The 18,178-nt window shown below is 45.7% G+C and overlaps 1 protein-coding gene across 3 annotated transcripts in view; it reads left to right on the forward strand.

Annotated features, from left to right (window-relative positions):
- Positions 1 to 1,612: 1,612 nt before the first annotated feature.
- Xpot (exportin for tRNA) overlaps positions 1,613 to 18,178 on the forward strand; it is a 36,591-nt gene continuing 20,025 nt past the window's right edge. Inside the window, exons 1-10 of one of the 3 annotated variants that reach the window (XM_052164955.1) lie at positions 1,613 to 1,975; positions 5,126 to 5,259; positions 10,448 to 10,530; positions 12,439 to 12,495; positions 12,939 to 13,008; positions 14,406 to 14,624; positions 15,778 to 15,962; positions 16,058 to 16,226; positions 17,512 to 17,550; positions 17,671 to 17,748. In XM_052164955.1, coding sequence (XP_052020915.1) covers positions 5,200 to 5,259; positions 10,448 to 10,530; positions 12,439 to 12,495; positions 12,939 to 13,008; positions 14,406 to 14,624; positions 15,778 to 15,962; positions 16,058 to 16,226; positions 17,512 to 17,550; positions 17,671 to 17,748 — 960 coding nt within the window. In that variant the 5' untranslated portion in view covers positions 1,613 to 1,975; positions 5,126 to 5,199. Of the gene's footprint in view, positions 1,976 to 5,125; positions 5,260 to 10,447; positions 10,531 to 12,438; positions 12,496 to 12,938; positions 13,009 to 14,405; positions 14,625 to 15,777; positions 15,963 to 16,057; positions 16,227 to 17,511; positions 17,749 to 18,178 lie in introns of all 3 variants that reach the window. The other 2 variants (XM_052164953.1, XM_052164954.1) reach the window with 2 other exon arrangements.

Below are 18,178 nucleotides of genomic sequence, written 5' to 3' on the forward strand. Positions count from 1 at the left end.
GTTTTACTCCACTAGGTATAAAGGGGAATTGAAACATTCCAACTCCGGGAATAAACTCTTTAAACTCAGGAAGTAAACAATTCAATGATTCCCCAGAAACTAGACAGATTAACAAAACCACCCCTCCCCCACACTATACACTCTTAGACCAGCAGTACTGCCTGGGACCTGTTCCACCAGCTGTACTGTACACGCCAGGTGATCTGTCACTTATACTTAGCATCGGTGAGGTGGCTGTCTTTGCATCATTTCTGCTCCTGTAAGTAACCCCAGTAAAAGCCAGTGGTTCACCAAGCCTGAGTTTTGTGGTAGCCTCGTTTTATAATCTGTCATCAGTAGCGCATCTGGTACCTATCTGCAGTGAACAGATGTTTGTTCATGTGTTCCCCAGAAACAGTGTCACCCAAGATATGTCAAACACATGTATTAAAGTTAATTCATAAAATAGTCAGACCTGGTGGCAACCTGGAACCCGGCACTCTGGAATTTGAGGCAAGAGAACAGGTAAGGCCAACAAGTTTCAGGCTAACCAGAGCCAGGCAGACTCACCCCTGCCGCTAAAAGTTAGCCAAACCTTACCCTCTGAGGCTGATACTGTTGCACTCTACATACAATGAGTAAACTGGGATAGACTTAATGTGACATACATGACATAGAGGAGCAGGCTTAGGATTTAGATGAAGCTGCTGTGTTTATACCATTCCACACTGTAACAATAGCTCGGCATCAAATAAACAGTGAACGGGACTTCCTACGAATGTTTCCCCTCTCTCTCCTTTTTTTTTTTTTTTTTTTTTTTTTTGACTGTTTCTCTCTGTAGTCCTGGCTGTAAATCTGGCTGGCCTCTAACTCAAAGATCACCTGCCTCTGCCTCCTCTGTTTTGGGGTAATGGTAAACGCCACCATCACCCGGAACGCTTTCGGTTTTCTCTTTCTTTCTCTTTGCATCATTTCTTTTCTTTCTTTCTTTCTTTCTTTCTTTCTTTCTTTCTTCCTTCCTTTCTTTTTTTTTTTTTTTTGTAGGCAAATTTAGTAATATTTAAACTGGGCATGGTGGCTCATGCCTGTGATTCCAGGATTTGTGAGGTTTAGGCCAGCCTTGAAAACTTGAAAAATGGGTGAAAACCAGCCTGGGTTATGGAGTGTGATCTTGCCTCAAAAGCAAAACAAGTAAATAGAAATAGTGGATTTTTAAAAACTGTCAGATCCTTTAAGCTTCTGGACACGTGGGGCCACTGGAAAGGAATTCATCAACTGACTCAACACGTGGTTTGAACCACATCCACTTTTCCAATCTCAGGATGTTGGCACGACAAAGCTATCTGCCACCTGACCAGGTTCTTTTGGAGGAAGTGCAGAGTAAGGAATTCACGCAGACGCTCTAGGCAGGGCGCAACGTGGCCGGTCTTTTAAAAGCTAAGAGGACCTCAGTAACCTGGAGCTAGGAGGGCGGGATGCGATCTCCCAGCATGCACCACAGGCCCGTCGGTCACGCCCCCTGCGAACTCCAGGGAGCACGTGTGCGGTCCTCCGCTCGGAAGTGTCCCATGCGCACTGCACGCTGGGAATTGTAGTCCCCCGGGCCCAGCCCACGGGTGGCCATCTGCACTCTTCTTCCATGAGGCTGCTGCTGGCGCGGGTCCGCGCGGCACGACGCGGGGGGCGTGCCTCGCGCTGACTCAGCGGCGGCGTTAGCGGGCCCCTGCGCAGTTTTCCTTCCAAGGCCGCCGACTCCGCCCGCTGGCTTGCCAACCTGCCCGCCCCGCTCCGCGCCACGCAGGAGAAGGCGCCCGGGGAACGCAGAGCGCCGAGAGGAGCGCGGCCCGGGCCGGCTCCGGCGCTAGCGCTGCGGCTGTAGTGGAGGACTACAGCGACAAGGACGTGGGCCGCTCTCCGTGCTCCCTGCGTACGGCGCCGCTCCTTGCGGCTGGCCGACCCTCGGGAGTGCAGGCGAGGAAGAGATATTGGAGTGATGGTGACTGGAGGCGGCGGGCGGCGGGCGGCGGGCCGGGGACCCTACGTGGCCGGGAGAGCCGGACTTGGGATTGGGGACGATCGGCGGCGGCCGCGTCCCTAGTGCGTGGCTGCCGGTTGCCGGGTGTTTCATCACCCCAGTGGCCACGAGGCTTCGCCCAGGAAGGAATCCGGACGAAGGATAGGGGGCGAGGCCGGCCTAGGAAGCTGCCCCCCAACCCCATTTGTGATAGTTTTAGAGTGCTTCCCACCAGTTTGAGCTCTAGGGACCTCAAAGTTGCTTCGCTCCCCACCCCGGGACCAATAGGAGAGAAAGTGTTATTTCTGCGTAGTAATTTGCCAGCAGGGACAGCCTTTTCCTCTCTTTGCTGCTTTACACTCTTGTAGCAGTGGAGAGCCTTGATGTTTCTCTGTAACCTGAAGAACGAGTACTTTTTGGAAGCCTTAATTAGTTGTTACTGGGGGAAGTTACGTTGTATTAAAGCGACTTGTCAACTTGATGTTAAAAGGCTGGAAAGATTAAGTCGATCTCAAACAGGCTTAAGTAGGTGTGGAGGAATTTTCCACAGTGTTTAATTCTTCTTGACTTAATGGCTGAAGAAAAAAAATAAGGCTTCCTATTTTACGTGTATTTCTCGCCCCCGCCCCCACCACATCCACCTTAGCAGGTGGTATAAAATGTTTGCCATATTGTAACAATGTTTAAACCTGCAATATAGGTCAGCATACTAAGCGTCCTTTCCCGGTCTTTATTAGGAAATTGTTACCTTTTAACCCTGTGTTTTATTCAAAGATGGGTGATGTACTGTCTCATTTTATTTTGGTCTAATGTTTTTTTCCGAATGTGTAGAGGGCGAAGGTTTGTGAGGGATTCTTTTTCTATGGATAACTGTAACAAGTTTGCTGAGGATTTTTTGTTGTTGAGCATGTGCTCTGCCGGGCCTCTTGTTTTTTTTTTTTTTCCTCTTGTCAAGATTAGTGTGAAATGACCAAAAAAAAAAGCCACTAAAAAACAACAACAAAAGAACGCTTTTCTTTCTGAGCATTTATAAGAGGAATAATAAATACTGAGCATTTATAAGAGGAATAATAAATTTATTCCCTATTGGAGGCATGCTTCACACACATGCACACATATAGTCTTTCGGACTTTGCCCCTTTTCTGCTGACAAAATGGAATGCTTGGCCTAGCTTCGATTTTTGTTTTGTTTTTGAGACATTATCTCACTGTAGCTCTGGCTAGCCAGAGCATCCATATGTACATAGACCAGGTTGGTTTTAAAGTCTCAGATCTCTACCTCCCTCAGTGGGATTAAAAAGTGTGTGCATGCCTTTAATCCCAGCACTTGGGAGGCAGAGGCAGGTGGATATCTGAGTTCGAGTCCAGCTTGGTCTACAGAGTGAGTTCCAGGACAGCCAGGGCTACACAGAGAAACCCAGTCTTGGAAGAAAAAAAAAAAGCCAAAACAAAAAACAAAAACAAAAGGTGTGTGCAATTTTGAGTGACTGAGTGGTTTTCTTGGTGTGGGTGTGTGGTTGGTTTTTCCAGCCTGGGGTTTTCTCTGGGTAGCCCTGGCTGTTCTGGAACTCTGTAGACCACACTGGCCTCTAACTCAGAGATCCTTCTGCATCTGCCCCCTCAGCACTGGCATTAAAGGCGTGCACCAACACTGCCTGGCTGGGTTTTGTTTTTTGTTTACAGGATTGGAATATAAATCTAGGACTTTAAAAAAAATACATATATTTATCTTGTATATGTACAGATGTGTTTGCAAAGGTGCAAGCTCTGTGTACATCTATGAGTGTGTGCATGTGCTGTGTACATGCACAGTTCTCTTCCATCATAAGCATCTAGGGAATCGTCATCCCTGAGCCATCTCACTAGTTCAAACCCAGAGCACTAAAAAACCCAAAACCTGTGTTTTTAAATTTTAGGAACATAGCGATGCATGCATATTTCACAATGATTTTTGTTTGGTTGGTTTTTTTGGGTTTTGTTTTTTGGGTTTTTTTGTTTGTTTGTTTGTTTTGAGAAACCAAACTGTCACGTGGTAGACTGTGGAAGGGATTGTCAGGAAGGGACTATCCTGATTTGACGGGATTACATAGAGGGTCGGAGCTGAATTGCTGCATGAGTTGATACTGAAGTTGAGTATTTAGTTGTGGGGTTTAGTCTCGAAGCTGGAAAGAGCCTCGTGTGCATGGGTGTGAAGTGAGGTGTGCTTGAGAGCTGCCATGTCACGTGGTAGGCGCTGCTGGCCGTCGTCCTGAGGAGCATGAAGAATGGTCAGGGGGTTGTTCAGAAGTGTTTGTATCTTAATCCTGTTGGCAGTAGGAACTTAGATTGCTTTACTGTGGTCTGCAAGGTTGCCATGATCAGAGGAGGGGTTTAGCTTAGATTCCAAAAAGATCAAGCAAAACAGAAAAGTGTAGAGATCTGCATCTTGGCCCCAGCTTGACTGCTCCTAAAAGGCTGCACGGGATTCCCATTCATCTCTTGGTGTCTTTATGTTCTCTGTGGAAGCTAATAATTTAAAAACTCCTAAGTAAAAAAAGATGTATAGCTTTATAATAGGGAAATAAGAATATATCTGTATGTGCTTATATGTAGGCTTATATACATGTGCAGACGGTAGGTATGAAGTCCAGATTAGGTGTCTTCCTCTGTTGATTTTTCACTATATAACTTATTTTTTTTTGACAGTTTCATACATGTCTATAATACATGCTGCTTATTTTCCTGCTTTGCATATTTATCAAAACTCCCCACCCCTCCTTGTTTTTTGAGACAGGGTCTCGCTGAACCTGGGGCTTACCAGTTTGGCTAGAGTCACTGGCCAGAGAGCTTTGGGGATCTGACTATTATTTCTACCACCACTACCCTCCTTCCCCCAGCACTTCATGAATGTTTCTAGAAGAATTACTCTCTATACTTGGCTGGCGAGCGTTGCAGGACAGTATCACCTGAAAGCTTTAGTGGTGTACTTGGTTAGAGTCTACAGAATTATGCTGCTGTGTGCTACAGGGTCCACTCTAGTTCTCGTGAGGTCTAGGCTTTGTTAGCTTAAGGTGGGTTTTGACTCTGCAGGAGCTGTGTATTCTCAGCCACTTGTCATATTCTAGATAATCATCTTCTGTTTTCTGCCTGCAGATGATTGTGGATTCTCCTGTGGGATTAGAAGCCACGTCTCTTGTGATCGGAAAATTCCAGGAATAGCAGCAGAGATGGACGAACAGGCTCTTTTAGGGTTAAATCCAAATGCCGACTCAGACTTTAGACAAAGGGTAAGTAAGTCAGTGTAATTATTTTCTAAAGTGTGCAACCACAAACGTGCATTAGAGGATTTAGACAGCAAACACATCTGGTGATAGAGCTATAATTTGAATAAACATTAATAAAACCAGACAGATTTGAGGCATGCTCTGAATATTGAAACATCAAGTGTTGTGATTGATTTTTGTTAAATTGGCTGAGCCAGAGTCCTGAAATCAGACCTGTTAAGGCAGGTCTTTCTGCAGCATTGGACATTGCTAGTTTTTGCAACATTGTAACACAATTACAAAGACAGTGTTTTACTTTGTGGTTGCTTACCTTGGACTGTAAGTTGCTTAAGCCTGAACTTGGTGACAGTGAGCCTCCTTGTTATTTATATTTTAGTCTTTTCAGACTGAAAGTAAGCAGTTTCGATATGCCACACCTTAAGTTAAATGATTCTGTGACAAAATCCATTAGGAGATGCCGGTATATGTGGATAAATGTGAACAGTTAAACTCAAGTATAAGTGTATAAGTCTAGTAAGTACTGTAGCTGAATGATAAAAGAAGACTCTAAAAGAACAAATGTGAACAGTTAAACTCAAGTGTAAGTGTATAAGTCTAGTAAGTACTGTAGCTGAATGATAAAAGAAGACTCTAAAAGAACAACAAGCCTTTAATTAATTTTTAAAGACCTGAGCCTTCTGAAGGTTGGGATCAAAGGAAGGAGGGTTGCTCTTGTAGCAAAGGAGAGAACTTGTCATAAATGAGCCAGAATTAACAATCCCACTGTGTATTAGAGCCATACTTGTTTGGCTTTTACGTGCTTTAAGAAAAACACAATTTCCCAAGCAGTCTCTGATATGATGCATACCTCTGCTGATTAGAAGGCAGTAACCCTCCAAATAGAGCAAATAATAGGAATGTAGGTATCAGCATCTATTCAGAACATCAAAAACCCAGCAGTCAAAATCAGGTAGTGGCGGCGCAGAGTTTGGGAGGCAGAAGCAGGTGGATCTCTGGGTTCAAGGCCAACCTGGTCCTGGTCTACAACAGGATAGCCAACAGTACATAGAGACACTGTCCCAAAAATAAAACAAAAGGCCCCTAGAAGTCCAGACTTTTTGTATATGAATGGTTTTATTTTCATAGGGATTTAAAGCACCTGCTTTCTATTAAAAAAAATTATTATATATGAGTACACTGTAGCTGTCTAAAGACACCCCAGAAGAGCACATCATATCCCATTACAAATGGTTGTGAGCCACCATGTGGTTGCTAGGAATTGAACTCAGGACCTCTGGAACAGCAGTCAGTGCTCTTAACCACTGAGCCATCTCTCCAGCCCAACCACCTGCTTTCAAAGCAGCTGAAACATCACAGTCTTAACCTCAGTCTGCTTTGGTGTTGCATTTCGATTATAAATAAAAGTTTTATGTTTCAGATGATTTGGGTTTTTTTGTTGTTGTTTGTTTTTATAGTACTGGGAATTGAATCTAGGCAAGGACTCTACCTGTGACGTTTGTGCTTGGTTTTTTTCTTTTTGGACTTTTTGTTTGTTTGTTTGTTGTTTTGTTTTTTTGTCCTGATTTGTTTTGGGGGATTTTTGTTCCACTTCAACTCTGTGGGGTCTCAGGGATTTTTTTTTCCCAGCCTGCCTTGCAAACACAGTTTAGCTTGTTTGAGTCACAGTCTTGCTGTGTTACCTAGACTGTGGCCTGGTGATCCCCGTGTAACTCATGTTTACCTTGAACTCCTAGCAGTCCCATCCTCCCTCCGCCTTCAGCTTCCAGACTGCCAGGATTACTGCAGTAGTCTACCATAAGGCTTTTCTTTTAGGAAATTAGTTTTAGAATGACTGTTCCCGTGGCATGCATGTGGAGGTCAGAGGGCGAATTTGTGGAGAAGAGACTCTCCTCCCCCTTTGATGTGGGTTCTGGGATCACTCTAAAGTCACTCACTCATGAAGAGCTTTGTACCTGCTGAGCAATCTCCCTAGTGCTTTCCTCTGCTTTCATTAGTGTCTGTTGGACCGGTTAGGGGTGGGGGGTGGGGCAGCGTGGTTATTTTCCACTTATTTGGGGGGCGTGGCATTGTGAGCCTTGTCATAGTAAAAAACCCTTTTACTATGACCAAGAACTCTTTATAACGACAAACATTTACTTGAGGCTGGCTTACAGGTTCAGAGGTTCAGTCCAGTATCACCAAGGCTGGAACATGGCAGCATCCAGGCAGGCATGGTGCAGGAGGAGCTGAGCTCTACATCTTCATCTGCAGGCCTCTAAGAGAAGATTGACCTCCAGGCAGTTAGGATGAGGGTCTTAAAGCCCACGCTCACAGTGATACACCTGCTCCAACAAGGCCACACCTCCTAATAGTGCCACTTTCTAGGCTAGACATACACAAACCATCTTGACAAGCTGCAGAAGTGTTTCTCCCTCCCCTGCCAGGTGGGCTCTAGGAATCAGAGTGTATACCTCAACCATCCTGCTAGCTTTTTTTTTTTTTTTTTTTTTTTTTTGGAGATAGTCTTATGTAGCCCAGGCTATCCTTGAAAAGCCATTGCAATTGAGGTGGTCATGGCCATTCTGATTCTCCTGCCTCATCCTCCCCAAGTTATTATTGTATATGAATTATTATATTAGGCATGACCCGCCATGCCTAGCACTTCCTGTTTGGTGATTTTGTTGTTTGAGACAGAAGCTGACACTGTAGCCCAGGCTGGCCTCCAGGTTTGGTTGTTATTTGAGTTAGCTGTAGGTTTGACTCACCGGGTCTGGTTCTTACCCTATTTCTTTTTTAATGCACTCTTTTTTTTTTTTTTTTAAACAGCTGAGGACCGAACCCAGGGCCTTGCGCTTGCTAGGCAAGCGCTCTACCACTGAGCTAAATCCCCAACCCCAAATGCATCCTTTTTTAAGTTCCAATATTCATCATTTTAAAAATGAACAATTTAGCCGGGCGGTGGTGGCGCACGCCTTTAATCCCAGCACTCTGGGAGGCAGAGGCAGGCGGATTTCTGAGTTCGAGGCCAGCCTGGTCTACAGAGTGAGTTCCAGGACAGCCAGGGCTATACAGAGAAACCCTGTCTCGAAAAAAACAAATCCAAAAACAAAAATGAACAATTTAAGCCGGGTGTGGTGGTGCACACCTGTAATCCCAGCACTTGGGAGGTAGAGGCAGGCGGATTTCTGAGTTCAAGGCCAGCCTGGTCTACAGAGTGACTACAGCCAGGACTACACAGAGAAACCAAACCAACCAACCAAACAAAATGACCGATTTAGTTACCTGTGCGTGCAGGTGTGCGCTGTGGTGGGGGTGGGGCCCCAGCGCCGTTGTGTTCGCCTGGAGTCTGTTCCTTATTTTCCACCATACTTGGGTTCTGGTGGTTGAACACTGGTGGTTTCCAGAACAGAACCCTGATGTATTAGTGTTTTATTTTTGTTTTGTAGAATGGAATAGAGTTTATTTAGGGCATGGGTGGGGGAGTGGAGGGGGTAGAGTCAGAGAATGGCACAGAGCAGGGGGAGGGAGGGAGGTAGAAAGGGGGAGATGGGGGTGGGGGTGGGAGGGTAGAGGCCGGTCATGAACCCTTGGGGGGGATGGGGAGAGAAGGGACAGACAGGTAAGAGGACAAGAGAGTAAAAGTTATTAGCAGTTTTAATAATTTTTTTCGATAAGAATGTGTTCTGTGATGGGAATAATTTACGCCTCTGGTTTCATCCAATTTCATGTTGCGCCAGGGTGAATTGATGAAAGAGTGTTGAGAAAGCAAAGGTTTTGTTGTTTTTTTGTTGTTGTTTTTTTTTTTAAGATTTATTTATTTATTTTATTTATATGAGTATACTGCAGCTGTCTTCAGACACCCCAGAAGAGGGCATCAGATCTCATTGGGGATGGCTGTGAGCCGCCATGTGGTTGCTGGGATTTGAACTCAGGACCTCTGGAAGAGCAGTCAGTGGTCGGAGCCACTGCGCCATCTCTCCAGCCCCACAATGAAGGTTTTGATGGTCGTGCTGCTGCAGCACAGGGATAGTGAGAAGCTACCGTCGGTTGGGCCGACGGCAGCCTTCCAAGCGTCCGTATGTCAGGCCGTTGCTGTGTGGGCATCAGTCAGCAGCAGTGTCAAGAGGCCCGGTTGGCAGTTGCTGGGTGACACGGGAGCAAGGTGGAAGAACCTGGAGGTTGGGGCCGAGTCTTGTTCATCATCGCCACAAGATTTCTTTCTGATGCAAGTCGTACATGGATGCAGAATCCAGAGACAGGCCCTGCAAAGACTTCTGGCAACCCCCACCCCACCCCACCCCACCCTGGTTTCCCCAGCTTTGGTTTAAATACCCATCTTTAGCTTGAAATGTTCTCTTTAATTTTTGGAGACTTATGTAGCCAAAGCTAGCCTCAAACCAGCTGTGTATCTGAGAATGATCTGCTCATGCCTCAGAACTTAGAGAACCGACAAGCCCCTCCCACCTGACCTTGTGGCGCCTCAGGGACTTCGTTTGTTCTCTGTCCTAGCTTCTGAGATGTTCCCAGCGAGAATTCTGGGTTTGTAGAAACTGAAGTCAGACCATGTGTACTCCTAAGGACAGCCTCCTTCCACAGATTGGGTAACCGGCTACAGTGGCTCGGGACCCGGGAAGGCAGGGCACTTGGTATTGCCAGTCTGTTAAAAGGAAACAGCCAGTGGGAGAGTCGGCTCCCACGCCTCCTTCCTTGTCCCCACAGTGTTCGCCAGCCTAGAGGGTGGGGGCTAAAGAGATGGCCACCCCTGTCCCCTCCATGTGCCACCCTTGTCCATCCTAGATTCCTCGTTGGGTTGAACGTTCTGTTACTTTATGTCACATCTGCTTACAGCGGGAGGACTCGTGTGCTGCACGCCCTTCCTTCGCACGCCCTTCCGTGGCTGTGTGTGCCTGAGTCTGAATGCACTTGATAAAACACTGAGCCATTTCTTCTGTCACCGCCATCGCCCAGTGGCGCCCACAAGCCGCTCTTGCTCCATCTTTTTTTACCGTAAGGAAACGAGCTTAGCGGCTGATCGTTGTCACTTACTGATCTACTTTTAGGGGTGATCTGGACGCCGCCTGGATTGGATGTTTTAGCTTCTGTATTAATCCAACATTGCTGGGTTTTTTTGGTTCACTCCACCCTTTGTTTAGTGTGGGCTGGGCATCAGAATTCAATGTTAAACATGTTATTTCATTTTGCAATCTTTCAGGCCCTGGCTTATTTTGAGCAGTTGAAGATTTCTCCAGATGCCTGGCAGGTGTGCGCAGAGGCTCTAGCGCAGAAGACATACAGGTAATTAAGATAGATTCTCCATATTGTCTGGAAAGATAAGATTTCTATGAGGCATTATAGTTTTTTCTTTGGGAAATGTTTCTTTGTTTTGTGTTTTAAGATTCTGTGACTTGCCTTTTAGAAAACTGTTAGTAGCACAAAAAGATAAAAATCGCAAACCAATTTTTTTCCCTGAGACAGGGTTTCTCTGTGTAGCCCTGACTGTCCTAGAACTTACTCTGTAGACCAGGCTGGCCTCGAACTCAGAAATCCACCTGCCTCTGCTTCCCAAGTGCTGGGATTAAAGCTGTGCGCCACCACACCCGGCCCTCGCAAACCAATTTTTGAACTAATCCCGAATTGATTTTTCGGTAAAATCACCCTTTTCTTTCTGTGTGTGTGCCTGAGAGCCAGTCTTCACTGGCTTAGGCCACACTAACCATGTCTCTGTCTTATTATTAGGAGTTGGCAAGTGTTTGTTTGTTTGAGACAGTGTTTCTCTGTGTAACAAGCCCTGGCTGTTTGGGGCTGACCTCAGAGTCACAGAGCTCCACCTGCCTCTGCTTCCCCGGTGCTGGGATGAAAGGCTCAAGCCACCATGTCGGGCAGCAGTATACCAATATTCCATTACTGTTCTTTGGTGTTGGGACCACCCTGTAGGCTTTCCAGCATGGGACACAGTGGGGGTGAAAGCAGGTCTCAAAGCCCAGCTCTTCTGTCCCTGAGCACTGAGGCCAGGCCACATGGGAAAGGCTGTCGTCCCCTGCAGCCTGTCGTTCTGTTTAGTCTTTCAAGAGCAACAAGCAGTTTCACAGACATAGAAACTTGTATGCTCATTTCATTGTTAGTAAAGTTAGGTTTTTACAAAAGAAGACAACTGGCAGAGAAAAGCTTGTGAGAAGCAGTTAGCCAGCCGGACATAAGCAGCCTGCGGATGGGGGGGCAGTGGGATGGGGAGGCAGTGCATGCGGAGGCTGCTGCTGCTGCTGCTGTTCTGCTGCTGCTGGAGAGCTGTGGCTGCAGCTTTGTTTGGTCACAGCCTATATCAATTGACTTTGCACAGAGACTTTTCCTGAACATGATGAGTATCACCATTCTTTTTTTGTTTTGCGGGGGGAGTTCAAGACAGGGTTTCTCTGTGTAGCCCTGGCTGTCTTGGTTCTCACTCTGTAGACGAGGCTGGCCTCGAACTCAGAAATCCGCCTGCCTCTGCCTCCCAAGTGCTGGGATTACAGGCATGCGCCACCATCGCCCGGCCATTCTTTTTTTTTTTTTTTTCTGGATTTTTTTGTTTTTTTTTTTTTTCTGTATGGCCTAACACTAAAGAAATGGATAAACAGGCATTGTGTTTTATTTCCTCCCATCTTTCTACCCCATTTATTTAGTGTTTGGCTGTAAGAACACTGACTAAGGGCACTTAAGTTTCAAGTAGGCCAAAGACAGCATCTTTGATTTTGATCAGTGTCCTGTACCTGCACCGTCTGTCACCGGCGTCTCTATCCATTCTAAAGTCAAGCACAGAAATTGTTCCGGGAACCTCAGCTCTCCATGTTTGAGGCGATGACCTCTCTTTACAAAGTTGTGTGTTTAGGGTGTGTATTAGAGCTTGTGGTTCTGTGGCTTGTATAATGTAATGGAATTCCACATGTCAGGAGCTGTGTTTAGAGCTGTAACCCTTTAAGCAGAGGGCTTGGGCCTGTGGCTCACTGGTAGAGCCTTTGCCTGGAATTCAGGAGGGAGGCCCTGAGTAAGGTACCCAGCCCTGTCATAAAGCAAAGAAGATAGTAATTAAAACAAATAAAATAGAGTCGGTCGATAGAAACCCAGGCAAGAGGCCTCTTTTGAAAAGCATCACAGTTATTACTGGTATTTTGCCTTTGATTTTCCCAGTCCATTCTCTGATTATCTATTTTTCTTTTGCTTTTTCAGTGATGATCACATAAAGTTCTTCTGCTTTCAAGTATTAGAGCATCAAGTAAAATACAAGTAAGGCCATTTCACTGTTTTCGATCTCCAAGGTTTGTTGGGGTAGGAATGTTTTAACTTGCTTCTCCAGCCTTGAGGAAACCAAAGTACAGATGGGAAACTAACAATGTAGACGTCATCTCTAGGCTGGGCATGTGTTGTGATTTAGCCCAAACTGAGTCAGTCAGTCTACAGGCTGAGTCTGTAGACCACAGACCTCAGTACACAGTCTGTCTGAAAAATCACACACCTGTTGTTTTGTTCGCTCGAGAACTGAATGGAGAGTCTGAAATCAGATGACTATATAGCCTATCTGATACTCTGATCTGTGAGTTCTTCGATACTGTGACAAAGGGTGGTCTACCTTGTTTTGGGAACCCCTGAAATTAGCTCCATTTCTAATAGGTAAGGTTTACTTTGAGAAGCACAGACCACAGACGTGGCGACTATTGTGTCTTTACCAGGTACTCAGAACTAAGCACCGCTCAGCAAGAGCTCATCAGGAAGACACTTCTCTCTTGGCTTCAGGCTCAGGTAAAATAGTTGTCATCCCGTGCCTCAGGCCATCTGTTGCTTCATCCATTATATCCAAAGTGCTAGTCTTAAAGACCATGAGCAGGAACAGTATTAACTTGAGATTGTATTAATAACCAAGATTGTTGGACTTGCGGTAACATGCTATGGAAGCGTTCTTTTGGACCAGTCTCGCTGTGTATCCCTGGCTGGCTGGGAGTCGTGCCCCTGCCTCCCAGCAGCCAGGACCAAAGGTGCCAGCCTGCCAGCCTGCCACCACACCTAGCTGGAACTTGGGTTTTAAAAAGAAAGTTTTTTTTTTTTTGATTTGGTTTTTTGGAGACAGGGTTTCTCTGTATAGCTCTGGCTGTCCTGGAACTCACTCTGTAGACCAGGCTAGCCTCGAACTCAGAAATCCGCCTGCCTCTACCTCCCGTTTATTGATATTCTTAAACTCCTGCTTTTCTGTTTGGTCCTTAGAGCCGGCCTGTGCTGACAGCTTATTGCTGAGGCCCTTGTGGAACAATAAGTTGTTTATTCTCACACTCCTCCTGGTGAACTGTGGTTAAGCTTAACATATAAAGCCTCAGGTTTAACCGGAGCCTCTTCCTTTAAGATCTAACCAAATAAGGAAAAACAATTGAATTTTTTTTCTTAGAAGAAATTATGGGAACAGTTAAAATTCTGCTCTTGAAACTTAATTACTAAGAGTTGTGGGTTCAGGACTGTATCTCAGGGTTCAGAAGGCAGACGCAGGAAGATTGTCATTTTGCAGCCAGCTTGAAGTTTGAAACAAGTTAAAGTTGAACTGCCGACCTTGTTTTTCAAGGATGGACCTGGTGGCTCAAACCTTGATTTCCACATAGAGGCAAAGGCAGAAAGTCAGGCACATCTCTGAGTGAGGGCAGCCTGGACTACAAGTACTTCCCTGACTCAAAACAAGCAAACACCCCCTCTTCAAAAAAAAAAGTCCAGACCATGTGTGTCTGGTAAAATGCTTGTGTAACACACAGATTCATCCCCAACACTGGAGGAAAATAAAAATTCTGAGAGGCAGCCATTATATAGTCATGTGAGCAGTCACTTGCACACGTGGGTAAATTTGCACAGCTGTAGCCGGGCATGGTGGCGCAAGCCTGTAATCCCAGCACTTGGGAGGCAGAGGCAGGTGGGTTTCTGAGTTCAAGGACAGCCTGGTCTACAGAGTGAGCTCCAGGACATCCAGGGATACACAGAGAAACCCTGTCTGGAAAAAAAACAAAACAAAAAAGAAAAAAAAATTTGCACAGCTGTGCTGGCACGAATCTTGGCCGTGGTGAAGTCTGGCTTCAGTTTTGCCAACTAGCGTGATAAATAGAAGAAGACAGTGTGCTCCTGGATAGTTGGAATGTGTCTTCACGAATGTTTCTGTCTGTCAGATGCTGAATGCCCAGCCAGAGAAGACCTTCATACGGAACAAAGCCGCCCAAGTCTTCGCCCTGCTTTTCGTTACAGAGTATCTCACTAAATGGCCCAAGTTTTTTTTTGACATTCTCTCAGTTGTGGACCTAAACCCCAGGGGAGTGGATCTGTACCTGCGGATCCTCATGGCCATCGATTCAGAGCTGGTGGATCGGGATGTGGCTCACACGTCAGAGGCAAGTCACTTGGAGAGCACCGGGTTTGAGTTGGAGGCTGTGTAGGGGAGGCCAACATGACAGGAAGGCCAGAGAGCCTCCTTCTCTGTCACGTGCTTAGATTACATATGTACCGAGCACCTTGAATTTGCCGACAGTGCAATTTAACCCCTCCCACCCCCTAGATCGGGATTAAAGCATTTCTTAGTTCTTTAAAACTACGCCGCTGCCATCTCCACAAATTACACAAATTAACTGTTGCATAGCTCCTGTGACATGCTGTCCATACTTAATGCTTCTGAGCAGGGGAGAAATAACGGCTTATGACATGGGCCTCACTGCCTCCTCCTCCTCGGGAGTCTGAACCAGTCACAGTCCCCGAGCCCGTTACTCTTCTCTGCATACAGCTCACCATCTCCTTTGCCTTCTTCTAAAACTCTGTTTGTTGCTGAGTAGCACTAGTAGTTGAATATACTGTATCATCTCTGCCGGGGACTTTTCAGGACTGAGGAACACCCTCAGGCCAGCCTTAGGCGTGGTAAGCAAGAGAAAGTCCTGGCCAGCCAGCCCAGCAGTGCAGCACCGGCCTAGTGTGCAAGAGGCCAGTGTTTGATCTCTGTCACTTCAGTATAAAATGATGAGTACAGCGTGTGAGAGTTTTAATTGGATATTTCTAGTAAGCACTTGGGAATGGATTGGGGGGGGGGGGGGCGGTTCCCAGCTTGCAGCCATCCTGAGTCATATTGAGAAGCTGACTCAGAAAGAAAGAAACAATGAGGAAACTAGAGACGTCTTTAAATGTATAATAGTTTGATGATAGTAATGTAAATATTCATAAATCTAAAGGACATTGTGCATTTAAGTCACTGCCATTTCTAAATAGCTTAAATCCCATGTTTGTGCAATATTTAGAAATAATTTCACATGCTTAAGTTTCTAAGCAGTGCTTATTTATAGTTTGTATTTAATGAACTAAGTCTGGCACCGAGGAGTAGAGCAGAAAAAGGAAACGCAGAGAATCGCAGGATGTAATTGTAGAGCAGATAAATAGGAAGCCACGGTAGGGACTGTTAGGGGCCTGGAAGTCTCCTGTAGAGGAAGTCACTGTGTGCCGCCGGAATTGGACACCAAGCACTGTTCCAAAACCGCCCTGACTTTGCTGTTTTGTTTTCAGGAGGCCCGCAGGAACACTCTGATAAAAGACACCATGAGGGAGCAGTGCATTCCAAATCTGGTGGAATCGTGGTACCAGATTTTACACAATTACCAGTACACTAACTCAGAAGTGCTGTGCCAGTGCCTTGAAGTAGTTGGGGCCTACGTCTCCTGGATAGACTTATCCCTTATAGCCAATGATAGGTGTGTATGCCTATAGCTCTTAAACTGCAGATGTGCAGTTAGGGTCTAAGACTCGCGATCTGAAAACGTTAAGACTTTTATTCCCCCGTCACCAGGTTTATAACTATGCTGCTAGGTCATATGTCAGTAGAAGTTCTACGGGAAGAAGCATGTGACTGTTTGTTTGAAATTGTAAATAAAGGGATGGACCCTGTGGAGAAGATGAAACTCGTAGAATCCTTGTGTCAAGTATTACAGACGGCTGGGTTTTTCAGCATTGACCAGGTCAGTGGATGTCTTTGAAAACTTAAGCTAAACTCACGTAGCTTTTCCCTCCACTGGGTTTTGGGGACTGTCCTTGGACTGACGGTGACCACCGTACTCTGAAAGCCACAACTCGGTCACACCCATCCTGACACTTGACAGTGAGAATGCGTGTGCATGTTATGAGCTTGCAGCCCTGAGGAAGAGGATTCCTCGGACATGTCCGAGCTCTGTATATAATTTATGTAGTGCATGTCAGTGTGTGTATGCCCAGAGAGAGAGAGAACAACTTCCTGGAGTCAGTGCTTTCCTCCCACCAGGTGGGTCCCAGGGCTGATCTCGGCTTGTCAGGCTTGGTCCCAGACTTCTTTCTATTGGTGGTAATGACAGGAATATAGCATTAGCAGGTTCCTTCTTTGTGGACCTAAGGTGGCTTTATTGCCTTCTCCTGTCTTACTTAGGATCTGGGTTGCTTAAGAAAAGAAAATACAAAATGGCAGATGAAGAGCCCCTGTCTGTGGGAGAAAGGTTGAAGGGTAATTAAAGGAATAACCCAGGCCTGCCTGTAACCCTGGCAGGGACTTGAAGCTGCCACTGTGTAGTAACTTTGTGTCTCTCTGTAGGGAAGTTAAGGCCTAAGTGAAACAGTTGCAGAAAGGACTGTTGGTTACACATACAATGCAGCAGCACTGATGTCATAGACTGTGCTCAGTAAATTGAGCAGTTAGGGAAGAAGATTCTAAAACCCTTCCCCCTGCTCCCTGTTTTGTTTTGTTTTTTACAAGATTGGTAATATCCATAGAACTCTCATCATTAAAATACAGTTACTAATGGAGACATGACTCAATGTTAGGAACCCTGGGTGTCAGTCTTCCAAAGTCTGTAATTGCAGCTCCTGGGGACCTAGTGCCCTCTTCTGGCTTCTCGAAGCACCAGGCCTACATGTTGCATGGATGTACATGCAGGCAAAACCACCAAACATTAATTATTTTTTTTAGTTAAAAAACAAAACAGTTGCTTTTAAAGTACTATTGGGTGATGGCGGTTGCAGAAAAATTCAAATTCTGATGATTTTTCTATCACATTGACAAAATTGGTAGCTGTTGTCTTAGTGTTGAGTCCAGGCAGAGGGAGGAAGCGGACGGTTGGTTACTGTGGCACATACGCCCGCCCACACTGACCCCTGCTGTCAGTCATGGATTGCATCATTTGTCTTTTTAGACTGAACCCCGGAATTGGCTGAAGGTCAGAGGTCCTCCTTCCTGCGCAGGTGGTTGTAATCCAGGTCTTTGCTCCTTGCTTATAGGAAGAAGATTTGGACTTTGTGGCCAGGTTTTCTAAGCTGGTAAATGGAATGGGACAGTCGTTAATAGTTAGCTGGACTAAATTAATGAAGAATGGGGCCGTCAGGAATGCGCAGGAGGCACTGGGAGCCATTGAGACCAAAGTGCCGCTTATGTTACAGCTGCTGGCTCACGAGGACGATGACATCTCCTCCAACATCATCGGGTTCTGTTACGATTACCTCCATATCCTCAAACAGGTAAGCCAGTGCTGTCCATTAGAGCTGACGGAAAGCGAAAATAGAGAAAAAGTAAAAGAAAAGACACACAGATAGACAGACACCTCAACATCCTAGATTTTATTAATTCTTAGGAATATAACTGCTTACATGCAGAATTTATGGGATTTTAGCATTGGAAAAACTGACCTTCCCACAGTGTTTTATCTTAGAATTCTAAGCTTCATTTGCTTTGTTTTGGAAAGCGTGGCAGTGCATGCCTTAATCTCAGCTGTTGGTACGACTGAGGTAGATCTCTGAGTCAAGGACAGTCTAGTCTATAGCATGAGTTTCAGGCTCACCATGACTAAATAGTGAGACTGTCTCAAAATTGCCCTTCACTGCCTTACAGCATAGTTCTTTCTAAATGTATGAGAAAACCAATCAAAGTAATGTTATTGCCTATATATTA

Source organism: Apodemus sylvaticus, chromosome 20, assembly GCF_947179515.1.
Source record: "Apodemus sylvaticus chromosome 20, mApoSyl1.1, whole genome shotgun sequence".
NCBI classification, from domain to species: Eukaryota; Metazoa; Chordata; class Mammalia; order Rodentia; family Muridae; genus Apodemus; species Apodemus sylvaticus.